The sequence below is a fragment of the Staurois parvus genome, unplaced genomic scaffold (assembly GCF_062004578.1).
Source record: "Staurois parvus isolate SC_StPar_1 unplaced genomic scaffold, SC_StPar_1.0 ptg000406l, whole genome shotgun sequence".
Classification (NCBI taxonomy): Eukaryota; Metazoa; Chordata; class Amphibia; order Anura; family Ranidae; genus Staurois; species Staurois parvus.
The window spans coordinates 643,616-657,514 of NW_028318202.1; the positions used below are offsets into that span (position 1 = coordinate 643,616).

General features: G+C 45.1%; 1 protein-coding gene and 1 long non-coding RNA gene across 8 annotated transcripts in view; both read left to right on the plus strand.

The window, feature by feature from the left end:
- The window catches only part of LOC149455069 (cysteine-rich protein 2-like), a 548,326-nt gene that overhangs the window by 432,583 nt on the left and 101,844 nt on the right, over nucleotides 1-13,899 (plus strand). For 2 of the 7 annotated variants that reach the window (XR_016314106.1, XM_089686684.1), the window contains 2 exons: nucleotides 1,287-1,363; nucleotides 1,440-2,207. The exons of 3 other annotated variants lie outside the window; for them this stretch is intronic. Coding sequence is in view for 2 of the 4 variants with exons in the window: in XM_089686684.1 (XP_089542810.1) it covers nucleotides 1,287-1,363; nucleotides 1,440-1,466 (104 nt within the window). In the remaining 2 variants the exon portion in view is untranslated. Of the gene's footprint in view, nucleotides 1-1,286; nucleotides 2,208-13,899 lie in introns of those variants that run through there. 2 more of the 7 variants (XR_016314105.1, XM_089686687.1) reach the window with 2 other exon arrangements.
- LOC149455070 (uncharacterized) lies at nucleotides 6,956-13,437 on the plus strand. The gene is made up of 2 exons (XR_016314107.1): nucleotides 6,956-8,682; nucleotides 11,855-13,437. It is a non-coding gene; the product is annotated as an uncharacterized LOC149455070 (long non-coding RNA).

Below are 13,899 nucleotides of genomic sequence, written 5' to 3' on the forward strand. Positions count from 1 at the left end.
ACACTGACTGGCACTGATAGGTGTCACTGATTGGCAGCACTGAAAGGTGGCACTGATTGGAATTGATAGGTGGCACTGATGGGTGACATTGAAAGGCAGCTCAGATGGGCACTGATATGTGGCATTGATGTGCACTGGTATGCACTGATATGGGGCATTGATGTGGCACTGATGGGCACTGGCACATGGCGAGGTGGTGAGCACTGACTGCTGGCACTGATGGACACTGACAGGTGGCACTTTTGGGGCCACACTGATCATCAGGGCACACTGATCATCAGTGCCCTGATGATCAGTGTACATGTCCCCTCTGCGGAAAGCCGATTACCGGCTCTCCTCTCGAGCTGTCAGCCTGACAGCTCGAGAGGAGAGAAATGCCGATAACCGGAATTTCTGTGTTTACATGTGATCAGCTGTGATTGGACACAGCTGATCACATGACCGAGCCGACATCTTCGGCTCTTTCCCTGATCCACTGTGTCCGAGGGACACAGCGCACCGGCGAGAATAGAAGGACGTCATATGGCGTCCGATCAGAACGAGAAAACCACCTTGCGCCCGTCATTGTACTATATGGCGGGCGGAAGGTGGTTAATTGTTGCCATGTTTTGTTTTAAGATTGTGCCATTCTGTTATGACCTACATATGAATCCCATAAGCAATAAAAGAAATGTGTTTTGAGTGCTCACCTACTGTATGTTTTCTTTAAAAATGGTACATACTGTATATTACCAATTTTTAAATGGTATGCATACTTTTGAGCACAACCGGATGTAAACTTTACATGTAAATGAAATATTGAAGTTTTTCTTGGAAAATATGCATCTGCTGGAAGTTCCTCTGTGACCGCATGGTGGCACAGATATTACAGAGGCAGGGAGCTCAAAGTACAGCCCTATCCCACAGCCTAAGACCCCTTCTTTTCTCTGCTGAACTGGCATTTCAAAGAAAATGTTAGTCAAAAATGTAAATGACCAGTCAGATGTAATGGAATCTGCTCCTGTTTACATCTGATAACATCCAAGTACAACTTAACATTGCAGAGAAATTGGGGGTGATTTACTGAAATTGGTGAGGGCAAAATTTGTTACAGCTGTGAATGGTAGCCAATCAGCTTCTAACTTTATCTTGTTCAATTAAGCTTTGACAAAAAAAAACCTGGAAGCTGATTTCTATGCAGAGCTGCACCAGATATTGCACTCTCTAGTTTTAGTAAATAAACCCCAAAGTGCCTAGCATACAGAATTCGCTTCTGTTTGATCTAATTTGTAATTTTCTCTTTTTAGTACTCCAGCCAACTGGTCAGCAGATGAGAGGAAGGAGCAGGTGGAAGAGAGTGATGCTGGACCCTCCAACCCAGCCAGTAAATAAACCCCAAAGTGCCTAGCATACAGAATTCGCTTCTGTTTGATCTAATTTGTAATGTTTTCTCTTTTTAGTACTCCAGCCAACTGGTCAGCAGATGAGAGGAAGGAGCAGGTGGAAGAGAGTAATGCTGGACCCTCCAACCCAGCCACAACGGTAAGCACACCAGTCTCCTCACCACCAGTCACTCCGGGAGAATCAGAGAGGTCAGAAAGCCTGGATCTGTCCTTTTGTCAGGTATCTATTTATTTATTTATCTATCTACAGTATCCCCATAATTTATACATTGTCTGTAATACATTTTCTGTCTCTCTAGGGTTCTACAGAAGATCGCTATGTCCCATCTTTGTCAGTGATTGGATGTGGACAGCATCAGAAGGGAATGGAGATGACTCCCAAACTAAACAACACATCTGGAGTTGCTGGGGAAGGGCTACAGGAACGGAAGGACAGGGATCCTTCTGTGGGGAGTAGGAGAATCAGTGCATGGGTAGTATCTATGTGATTATTGGGGAGTTCAGGTTAGCAAAAAGAAGTTTCATGCCAGTGTCACTATTTCCAGCTGCTTCTCCCAAACCTTCCTACTCATGCACCTTCAGGTCCACCCTACTACCCAGTTTACCTCTCCCATGCCATGTCCCCCTTCTTCCTACCCCAATCCATAGCCCCCTCATTCCTACCAGCCCCATTCCTTTCCTACTAATGCTAGGATCCCTCCCATTCCCAGCAGGATTTTTGCTGTCCTCAAGGACATCCTTCCTCTCCCTACCACGTTTACCAAACTCTTTACATTTTTTATTTTTTGTTTATTTAGCCTGACTGAGATTGATTCCTTTTGTTTCCTTGGCCAAATGTGTTAACCACTGTTTAGTTTCATAGTTGGTAAGGTTAAATAAAGACTTCAGTCCATGCAGTTTGACCTGTGTCAGTGTTTGAGTGTGTATGTATTTATGTCTGTACCAATTCCCATATTCCTCTATATTGCATTTGCTAAGATGCCTATCTAAGAGCTTTTTAACTTATCAACACTCTCCACTGACACCACCAGTTGTGGAAGGGAATTCCATATCCTTACTGCTCTAACTTTAAAGAATCCCCTATGCAGTTTGAGATTAAACTGCTTCTCGTCCAACTTCATTGCATGGTCCAGTATCTTCTTAAGTGACCTGACACTGTTCCCAATGTTAGGATCACCATTTAGATATTTGTATAGTGCAGTCATATCTCCTCTTAAGCGTCTCTTCTCCAGGGAGAATAAGTTTAAAGTATGTAGCTGTTCCTCATAACTAAGGTCCTTCAGTCCCCTTAGTAGCTTTGATGTCCTTCTCTGGACTCTCTCCAGTCCCAGCACATCCTTCCTGAGGACTGGTAACCAGAACTGGACAGCATACTCATGATGCAGCCGAGTTTTGTAAAGTGGTAGTTTGTTATATTAATGTAATTTCACATTTAAAAAAAAACATTTTTGTAATTCTTTCCAATTAATAAAAACACTTTTTGCAAATGCATCTTGTTGTTTATTTCCTTTTAAAGTTCCAGTGCAAAAACATGATACTTTTTCATCCATGTGTGGTAATTCTCAGAGAATGATAACCTTACCGCACATGGGTAAAAAAGACATAATACAATTTCTTTTTTTTATTATTATTAGAGATGAGCGAATTATTCAAAAATTCGGTTCGGCTGATTTGCCGAATTCGCCGATTAAATTCGCTTCGTGCCGAATATATTCGCTGCGAATTTAACTTATAAAAAGGGTGTTTCTAGGCTTCAGAGAGCCTTTATATTAGTGCAGAACACTGTACCTTTAATTTAAATGCCCTTGGAGTCTGCTGGGGAAGAGAAATAATACTGTCAGTCAGTATGACATGCAGATGAGTGCCGTCGATCTTAGAATCACCGCACACTTCCCTCATTTGGGCAGTCACGGGGCCAAAACCAGAGTGTGGAGCCACAGTGTGGCGGTGGAGGCAGCAGCAATGGGAGGCCATACAGCACCCTATGACAAGGACGGCTAGAGCAAGAGCATCATCCCATTTCATCTATCCTGGAAGGATAAAAAGTGTATTTGCCTGGATTCATTCAGGCAAATATAGAGGTGAGCACATAGGGAGACCATTTAGCACTCGGCAAGAAGGAACAGAAAATTCACCTGCACATTTACTTTGAAAGACTTTATATATAATTTTATTTACTTTTTTATATGCACGTGCACTATTTGTATATGTTTTTGCACAATGTGAATAGAGTGATCACAGCAACATAGAGGTGCAATATGGTTTTATACCATGGTACCCCTTAAGGCACTATCACTTCAGGATTATTTATCATGTATGCCACTTATATGTACATTTTTATATATGTTTATTGTTATAGCCACAAGTCACAGTAATTGATATTGATATTGAAATCGATATTTACTTCAGAAGTATAAGTTTAATATATTACTATATAGGAGCGCGGCGCAATCCATCCTTTACCATTATACACACACTAGCAAGTGAGTCAGTGTAAGTGCCAGCGCACCTTACACACTAAATAAGAAGATTTCACTTAATGTTACTTATTGAACACCTCAATTCATAATAGCTCACAAGAATTCACTATCTATACCCTATGACAAAATGGAACCCACCAGCAGTGTGAGGAGACCTGAAAGTGGCACATGGCAGAGTGTGGCGATGGAGACAGCAGCAATGGGAGGCCGTACAGGGACCCATGACACACTCTGGACCTGGCAGCAGCATGAGGAGGCGGTACAGGGGCCCATGACAGATTATGGGCCTGGCAGCAGCATGAGGAGTCGGTACGGGGGCCCATGGCAGATTACGGGCCTGGCAGCAGCATGAGGAGGCGGTACAGGGGCCCATGGCAGAGTGGCGGAGCGTAAGCAGCTAAAATTGAAGGCCATACAGAGGCCTATGTTAAAAAGTCCCCCCAGCAGCAGCGTGGGGAGATGACTATCAAGAGTCCAATGGCAGAGTGGCGGAGCAGAAGCAGCTTCAATTGAAGGCCATACACAGGCCTAGGTTAAAAAGCGGAAGCCGTCAGCAGCGTGAGCAGACGACAGAGACACATGGCGCAGGGTGGCGGTGGATGCAGCAGTATTCGGAAGCCAAACACATGCCTCGGCTAAAAAGCGGAAGCCGTCAGCAGCGTGAGCAGACGACAGAGGCACATGGCGCAGGGTGGCGGTGGAGGCAGCAGCAATGGAAGGCCATACAGCACCCTATCACAAAATGGAACCCACCAACAGTGTAAGGAGACCTGAAAGTGGCACATGGCGCAGGGTGGCGGTGGAGGCAGCAGTATTCGGAAGACATACACAGGACTAGTTTAAAAAGCGGAAGCCGTCAGCAGCGTGAGCAGACGACAGAGGCACATGGCGCAGGGTGGCGGTGGAGGCAGCAGTATTCGGAAGCCATACACAGGCCTAGGTTAAAAAGCGGAAGCCGTCAGCAGCGTGAGCAGACGACATAGACACATGGCGCAGGGTGGCGGTGGAGGCAGCAGTATTCGGAAGCCATACACAGGCCTAGGTTAAAAAGCGGAAGCCGTCAGCAGCGTGAGCAGACGACAGAGACACATGGCGCAGGGTGGCGGTGGATGCAGCAGTATTCGGAAGCCAAACACAGGCCTCGGTTAAAAAGCGGAAGCCGTCAGCAGCGTGAGCAGACGACAGAGGCACATGGCGCAGGGTGGCGGTGGAGGCAGCATCAATGGAAGGCCATACAGCACCCTATCACAAAATGGAACCCACCAACAGTGTAAGGAGACCTGAAAGTGGCACATGGCGCAGGGTGGCGGTGGAGGCAGCAGTATTCGGAAGACATACACAGGACTAGTTTAAAAAGCGGAAGCCGTCAGCAGTGTGAGCAGACGACAGAGGCACATGGCGCAGGGTGGCAGTGGATGCAGCAGTATTCGGAAGCCAAACACAGGCCTCGGTTAAAAAGCGGAAGCCGTCAGCAGCGTGAGCAGACGACAGAGGCACATGGCGCAGGGTGGCGGTGGAGGCAGAAGCAATGGAAGGCCATACAGCACCCTATCACAAAATGGAACCCACTAACAGTGTAAGGAGACCTGAAAGTGGCACATGGCGCAGGGTGGCGGTGGAGGCAGCAGTATTCGGAAGACATACACAGGACTAGTTTAAAAAGCGGAAGCCGTCAGCAGCGTGAGCAGATGACAGAGGCACATGGCGCAGGGTGGTGGTGGAGGCAGCAGTATTCGGAAGCCATACACAGGCCTAGGTTAAAAAGCGGAAGCCGTCAGCAGCGTGAGCAGACGACAGAGACACATGGCGCAGGGTGGCGGTGGATGCAGCAGTATTCGGAAGCCAAACACAGGCCTCGGTTAAAAAGCGGAAGCCGTCAGCAGCGTGAGCAGACGACAGAGGCACATGGCGCAGGGTGGCAGTGGAGGCAGCAGCAATGGAAGGCCATACAGCACCTTATCACAAAATGGAACCCACCAACAGTGTAAGGAGACCTGAAAGTGGCACATAGCGCAGGGTGGCGGTGGAGGCAGCAGTATTCGGAAGACATACACAGGACTAGTTTAAAAAGCGGAAGCCGTGAGCAGCGTGAGCAGACGACAGAGGCACATGGCGCAGGGTGGCGGTGGAGGCAGCAGTATTCGGAAGCCATACACAGGCCTAGGTTAAAAAGCGGAAGCCGTCAGCAGCGTGAGCAGACGACAGAGACACATGGCGCAGGGTGGCGGTGGATGCAGCAGTATTCGGAAGCCAAACACAGGCCTCGGTTAAAAAGCGGAAGCCGTCAGCAGCGTGAGCAGACGACAGAGGCACATGGCGCAGGGTGGCAGTGGAGGCAGCAGCAATGGAAGGCCATACAGCACCTTATCACAAAATGGAACCCACCAACAGTGTAAGGAGACCTGAAAGTGGCACATAGCGCAGGGTGGCGGTGGAGGCAGCAGTATTCGGAAGACATACACAGGACTAGTTTAAAAAGCGGAAGCCGTGAGCAGCGTGAGCAGACGACAGAGGCACATGGCGCAGGGTGGCGGTGGAGGCAGCAGTATTCGGAAGCCATACACAGGCCTAGGTTAAAAAGCGGAAGCCGTCAGCAGCGTGAGCAGACGACAGAGACACATGGCGCAGGGTGGCGGTGGATGCAGCAGTATTCGGAAGCCAAACACAGGCCTCGGTTAAAAAGCGGAAGCCGTCAGCAGCGTGAGCAGACGACAGAGGCACATGGCGCAGGGTGGCGGTGGAGGCAGCAGCAATGGAAGGCCATACAGCACCCTATCACAAAATGGAACCCACCAACAGTGTAAGGAGACCTGAAAGTGGCACATGGCGCAGGGTGGCGGTGGAGGCAGCAGTATTCGGAAGACATACACAGGACTAGTTTAAAAAGCGGAAGCCGTCAGCAGCGTGAGCAGACGACAGAGGCACATGGCGCAGGGTGGCGGTGGAGGCAGCAGTATTCGGAAGCCATACACAGGCCTAGGTTAAAAAGCGGAAGCCGTCAGCAGCGTGAGCAGACGACAGAGACACATGGCGCAGGGTGGCGGTGGATGCAGCAGTATTCGGAAGCCAAACACAGGCCTCGGTTAAAAAGCGGAAGCCATCAGCAGCGTGAGCAGACGACAGAGGCACATGGCGCAGGGTGGCGGTGGAGGCAGCAGCAATGGAAGGCCATACAGCACCCACTCTTTGCTTGTTTTATCCAGTTACTGAGGTTAGATCATGTGCAAAAGTTCCGCAGACATAACTTTTGCAAGTGACATAATAATGAAAGCATATTTTGTGAGTACTTAAGGACTATGGTGTGTACAGTGTTGCATTATCTGACAGAAATACAGGGGTGCCAATATTTTTTACCATGACTGTATGTTGTGTATACAATGAGTAGGCTCAGGTTTTATTCAACCATACCCCCCTTTAAGCCCTTCCCACTGTAAGCACAGTTAGGGAACACCTACTATTCACTGCAATGCTAGTTACACCCCTGCTGAAGTTTGTGAGATGATCACAAGATGATCCTAGATCCTATATAGCTTGTCAAATGAAAAGGATGTCATCAATATACCTTAGGGCAGCTTCACGCTGCCATGCAGAGCTTTGGATAAAGCGCAGCTATGCTGCATTTTTTGTGCAGGTTAGCTGTACATTCCCGTATACTTTTTGCTTGTGGTGATTGTAGCCATAAAAATTGTATGTCAATGCAAATAAAAAAAGTATCACAGACAGTACTAATTTGTTTCCATAGACTTCTATGAGGTTTTGGTGCAGTTTCAGTAGCACACCAAAACTCCTACATGCTGCATCATATGCCTTCTGAAACTGTGCCAACAGCGCACAACATCATAGAAGTCTATGGGAAAGTGCAGCTAACCGTGGGTGCATTGGCTGTGTATATACAAATGTTTTTTCAAAATATGCCATATGATTGGCATAGGTTGGAGGCCATATGGGAGCTCTTAGCTTTGCTCTGGAGCTAAAGGTAGAATTGGTTATCAAAAGCAATGTCATTTTTGTCAAAACAACATATAGTATTTACATTAGGAACTCATGCATCTCTGGCTGAAGTTCAATCTTTGGCAGGATTGATGCTAAAAAAGTATACAAGCTGCTTACATACATTGGGCAGAGGATGCAGCCAGCTAAGTTTAGGATGACTTCAGAACAAGAACTAGTAACCACACTTCTCCCTCAATGCACTGTATCAAAAAATGCATCCATCCAATACATTTTAGTAACTACAACATTCAAATGCTACATTTATCTGACAATTCTTTTGATTTTACAATAAAAACAAAGTGTAACACTAAGACAGTTTTTTACAGCCTTGGAAAAGCACTTCTATGTGCACATAGGCATTTACAGGCATTATAAAAAAGGAGCATTTACAAGCTGAAAAGAAAAAAATCACAAGCGCGTTCTTGAGTGGAGCTAAAGAGAAAAAATGCCGAACATGCCTAAATAAGTCTAAATACATGACATGTTTAGGCATGTTCTCGCTTTTGGGTGCAAACAGATGCTTGTGGTCAGAAGAAAGTAATTTGGAATATTAAAATAAGAATCCAAGAATTCCTCTCTGTTCTGGAAGTTCCCAGTTGCCTTGCCTCCTCATTGGTCTTCTGCTTTCTAGCTGGACTGTGGACTGTGTGCTGCTACTGTACTTGTCCACAATGGCAAAAGATATCACTGCTGTGGAGATATACCGTCGCTTTGGGACCTTGCCCACCCCCATTATGGCATCCACAAGAAAAATATCTGGGTGGAGATTGCCCATGATCTGACCAAGGACCGGGACATACTTAGTAGGAGGCAGAAGGAGTATAGAGGTAAGTGCATATGTCTGCTTGATTCACTTATCTACAATTGTGCTCAAAAGTTGCATACCCTGGAAAAATTTGTGAAATTTTGGCATTGATATTGAAAATATGACTGGTCATGCCAAAAAAACTGTCTTTTATTTAAGTATAGTGATCATATGAAGCCATGTATTATCACATAGTTGTTTGGCTCCTTTTTAAATCATAATGATAACAGAAATCAACCAAATTGCCCTGATCAACAGGTTACATCCCCTGCAATGTTTGACCTTGGTACAGACACACAAGGTGAAACACACAGGTTAAAATGGCAATTAAAGGCTAATTTCCCACATCTGTGGCTTTATAAATTGCAATTAGTGTTTGTGTATAAATAGTCAACAAGTTTGTTAGCTCTCACATGCACACACTGAGCAGGCTAGATTCTGAGCCATGGAGAGCAGAAAAGAATTGTCAAAAGACATGTGTAACAAGCTAATGGAACTTTATAAAGATGGAAAAGGATATAAAAGTATATCCAAAGCCTTATGTATGTTAGCCAATACTTTTCAATAACCTATTAAGAGCTGGAAAAATGAAGAATCTCTTGATAATAAGCCAAGGTCAGGCCAAGAATGATTTGCAACCACAACTGTGAGAAGAATTGTTTAGTATACAAAGAAAAACTCACAGGTAACCTCAGGGGAAATACACGCTGCTCTGGAAAAAGATGGTGTGGTTGCTTAAAGGAGCACAATATGATCATACTTGAACAAAAATGAGCTCCATGGTCAAGTTGCCAGAAAGAAGCCTTTACTTCGCCAGTGACACAAAAAAAGCCCAGTTACAATATGCCCGATAACACCTTGAAACACCTCACAGCTTCTGGCACACTGTAGTCTGGAATGACCAAAATAGAACATTTTGGTCACAACCATAAGCTATGTTTGGAGAGGAATCAACAAGGGGTATAGCAGCAAGAATATCAACCCCACTATGAAGCATGGTGGTGGTTCGCTGATATTTTGGGGGTGTGTGAGCTCTAAAGGCATGGGGAATCTTGCAAATATTGATGGCAAGATGTATGCAACATGTTAGAAAATACTGGCAGACAATTTGTATTCTTCTGCAAGAAAGCTGTGCATGGGCTGCGCTTGGACTTTCCAGCACGACAATGACCCTAAGTACAAGGCCAAGTTGACCCTCCAGTGACTACATCAGAAAAGGTGGAGGTTCAGGAGTGGTCATCCCAGTCTCTTGACCTTAATATCATTTAGCCACTCTTGAGAGATCTCAAACGTGTGGTTCATGCAAGACTACCAAAGATTTTGCATGACCTGGAGGCATTTTGTCGAGATAAATGCCCTTCCTGCCCAGGCCAATTTCCAGCTTTCAGCGCTGTCACACTTTGAATGACAATTGCGCGGTCATGCAACACTGTACCCATATGAAATTTTTATCAATTTTTTGAGACAGATATAGCTTTCTTTTGGTGGTATTTAATCACCTCTGGGATTTTTATTTTTTCTTAAACGAAGCAAAAACCACTGAAAATTTTGAAAAAAAAAAAGTTTTTTCTTAGTTTTTGTTATACAATTTTGTAAATAAGTGATTTTTCTCCTTCACTGATGTGCGCTAATGAGGCTGCAGTGATGGGCACTGATAGGCTGCACTGATGGACACTGATAGGTGGCACTGATGGGCACTGATGAGGAGGCACTGGTAGGTTGCATTGATGGGCATCGACAGGCATCACTGATACATGACACTAATATATGGCACTGATAGGCAGCACTGACTGGCACTGTTAGGCGGCACTGACTGGCACTGTTAGGCGGCACTGACTGGCACTGATAGGTGGCACTGACTGGCGCTGATAGGTGGCACTGATGCGCACTGATAGGCGACACTGACTGGCACTGATAGGTGTCACTGATTGGCAGCACTGAAAGGTGGCACTGATTGGAATTGATAGGTGGCACTGACTGGCACTGATGGGTGACATTGAAAGGCAGCTCAGATGGGCACTGATATGTGGCATTGATGTGCACTGGTATGCACTGATATGGGGCATTGATGTGGCACTGATGGGCACTGGCACATGGCGAGGTGGTGAGCACTGACTGCTGGCACTGATGGACACTGACAGGTGGCACTTTTGGGGCCACACTGATCATCAGGGCACACTGATCATCAGTGCCCTGATGATCAGTGTACATGTCCCCTCTGCGGAAAGCCGATTACCGGCTCTCTTCTCGAGCTGTCAGCCTGACAGCTCGAGAGGAGAGAAATGCCGATAACCGGAATTTCTGTGTTTACATGTGATCAGCTGTGATTGGACACAGCTGATCACATGACCGAGCCGACATCTTCGGCTCTTTCCCTGATCCACTGTGTCCGAGGGACACAGCGCACCGGCGAGAATAGAAGGACGTCATATGGCGTCCGATCAGAACGAGAAAACCACCTTGCGCCCGTCATTGTACTATATGGCGGGCGGAAGGTGGTTAATTGTTGCCATGTTTTGTTTTAAGATTGTGCCATTCTGTTATGACCTACATATGAATCCCATAAGCAATAAAAGAAATGTGTTTTGAGTGCTCACCTACTGTATGTTTTCTTTAAAAATGGTACATACTGTATATTACCAATTTTTAAATGGTATGCATACTTTTGAGCACAACCGGATGTAAACTTTACATGTAAATGAAATATTGAAGTTTTTCTTGGAAAATATGCATCTGCTGGAAGTTCCTCTGTGACCGCATGGTGGCACAGATATTACAGAGGCAGGGAGCTCAAAGTACAGCCCTATCCCACAGCCTAAGACCCCTTCTTTTCTCTGCTGAACTGGCATTTCAAAGAAAATGTTAGTCAAAAATGTAAATGACCAGTCAGATGTAATGGAATCTGCTCCTGTTTACATCTGATAACATCCAAGTACAACTTAACATTGCAGAGAAATTGGGGGTGATTTACTGAAATTGGTGAGGGCAAAATTTGTTACAGCTGTGAATGGTAGCCAATCAGCTTCTAACTTTATCTTGTTCAATTAAGCTTTGACAAAAAAAAACCTGGAAGCTGATTTCTATGCAGAGCTGCACCAGATATTGCACTCTCTAGTTTTAGTAAATAAACCCCAAAGTGCCTAGCATACAGAATTCGCTTCTGTTTGATCTAATTTGTAATTTTCTCTTTTTAGTACTCCAGCCAACTGGTCAGCAGATGAGAGGAAGGAGCAGGTGGAAGAGAGTGATGCTGGACCCTCCAACCCAGCCAGTAAATAAACCCCAAAGTGCCTAGCATACAGAATTCGCTTCTGTTTGATCTAATTTGTAATGTTTTCTCTTTTTAGTACTCCAGCCAACTGGTCAGCAGATGAGAGGAAGGAGCAGGTGGAAGAGAGTAATGCTGGACCCTCCAACCCAGCCACAACGGTAAGCACACCAGTCTCCTCACCACCAGTCACTCCGGGAGAATCAGAGAGGTCAGAAAGCCTGGATCTGTCCTTTTGTCAGGTATCTATTTATTTATTTATCTATCTACAGTATCCCCATAATTTATACATTGTCTGTAATACATTTTCTGTCTCTCTAGGGTTCTACAGAAGATCGCTATGTCCCATCTTTGTCAGTGATTGGATGTGGACAGCATCAGAAGGGAATGGAGATGACTCCCAAACTAAACAACACATCTGGAGTTGCTGGGGAAGGGCTACAGGAACGGAAGGACAGGGATCCTTCTGTGGGGAGTAGGAGAATCAGTGCATGGGTAGTATCTATGTGATTATTGGGGAGTTCAGGTTAGCAAAAAGAAGTTTCATGCCAGTGTCACTATTTCCAGCTGCTTCTCCCAAACCTTCCTACTCATGCACCTTCAGGTCCACCCTACTACCCAGTTTACCTCTCCCATGCCATGTCCCCCTTCTTCCTACCCCAATCCATAGCCCCCTCATTCCTACCAGCCCCATTCCTTTCCTACTAATGCTAGGATCCCTCCCATTCCCAGCAGGATTTTTGCTGTCCTCAAGGACATCCTTCCTCTCCCTACCACGTTTACCAAACTCTTTACATTTTTTATTTTTTGTTTATTTAGCCTGACTGAGATTGATTCCTTTTGTTTCCTTGGCCAAATGTTTTAACCACTGTTTAGTTTCATAGTTGGTAAGGTTAAATAAAGACTTCAGTCCATGCAGTTTGACCTGTGTCAGTGTTTGAGTGTGTATGTATTTATGTCTGTACCAATTCCCATATTCCTCTATATTGCATTTGCTAAGATGCCTATCTAAGAGCTTTTTAACTTATCAACACTCTCCACTGACACCACCAGTTGTGGAAGGGAATTCCATATCCTTACTGCTCTAACTTTAAAGAATCCCCTATGCAGTTTGAGATTAAACTGCTTCTCGTCCAACTTCATTGCATGGTCCAGTATCTTCTTAAGTGACCTGACACTGTTCCCAATGTTAGGATCACCATTTAGATATTTGTATAGTGCAGTCATATCTCCTCTTAAGCGTCTCTTCTCCAGGGAGAATAAGTTTAAAGTATGTAGCTGTTCCTCATAACTAAGGTCCTTCAGTCCCCTTAGTAGCTTTGATGTCCTTCTCTGGACTCTCTCCAGTCCCAGCACATCCTTCCTGAGGACTGGTAACCAGAACTGGACAGCATACTCATGATGCAGCCGAGTTTTGTAAAGTGGTAGTTTGTTATATTAATGTAATTTCACATTTAAAAAAAAACATTTTTGTAATTCTTTCCAATTAATAAAAACACTTTTTGCAAATGCATCTTGTTGTTTATTTCCTTTTAAAGTTCCAGTGCAAAAACATGATACTTTTTCATCCATGTGTGGTAATTCTCAGAGAATGATAACCTTACCGCACATGGGTAAAAAAGACATAATACAATTTCTTTTTTTTATTATTATTAGAGATGAGCGAATTATTCAAAAATTCGGTTCGGCTGATTTGCCGAATTCGCCGATTAAATTCGCTTCGTGCCGAATATATTCGCTGCGAATTTAACTTATAAAAAGGGTGTTTCTAGGCTTCAGAGAGCCTTTATATTAGTGCAGAACACTGTACCTTTAATTTAAATGCCCTTGGAGTCTGCTGGGGAAGAGAAATAATACTGTCAGTCAGTATGACATGCAGATGAGTGCCGTCGATCTTAGAATCACCGCACACTTCCCTCATTTGGGCAGTCACGGGGCCAAAACCAGAGTGTGGAGCCACAGTGTGGCGGT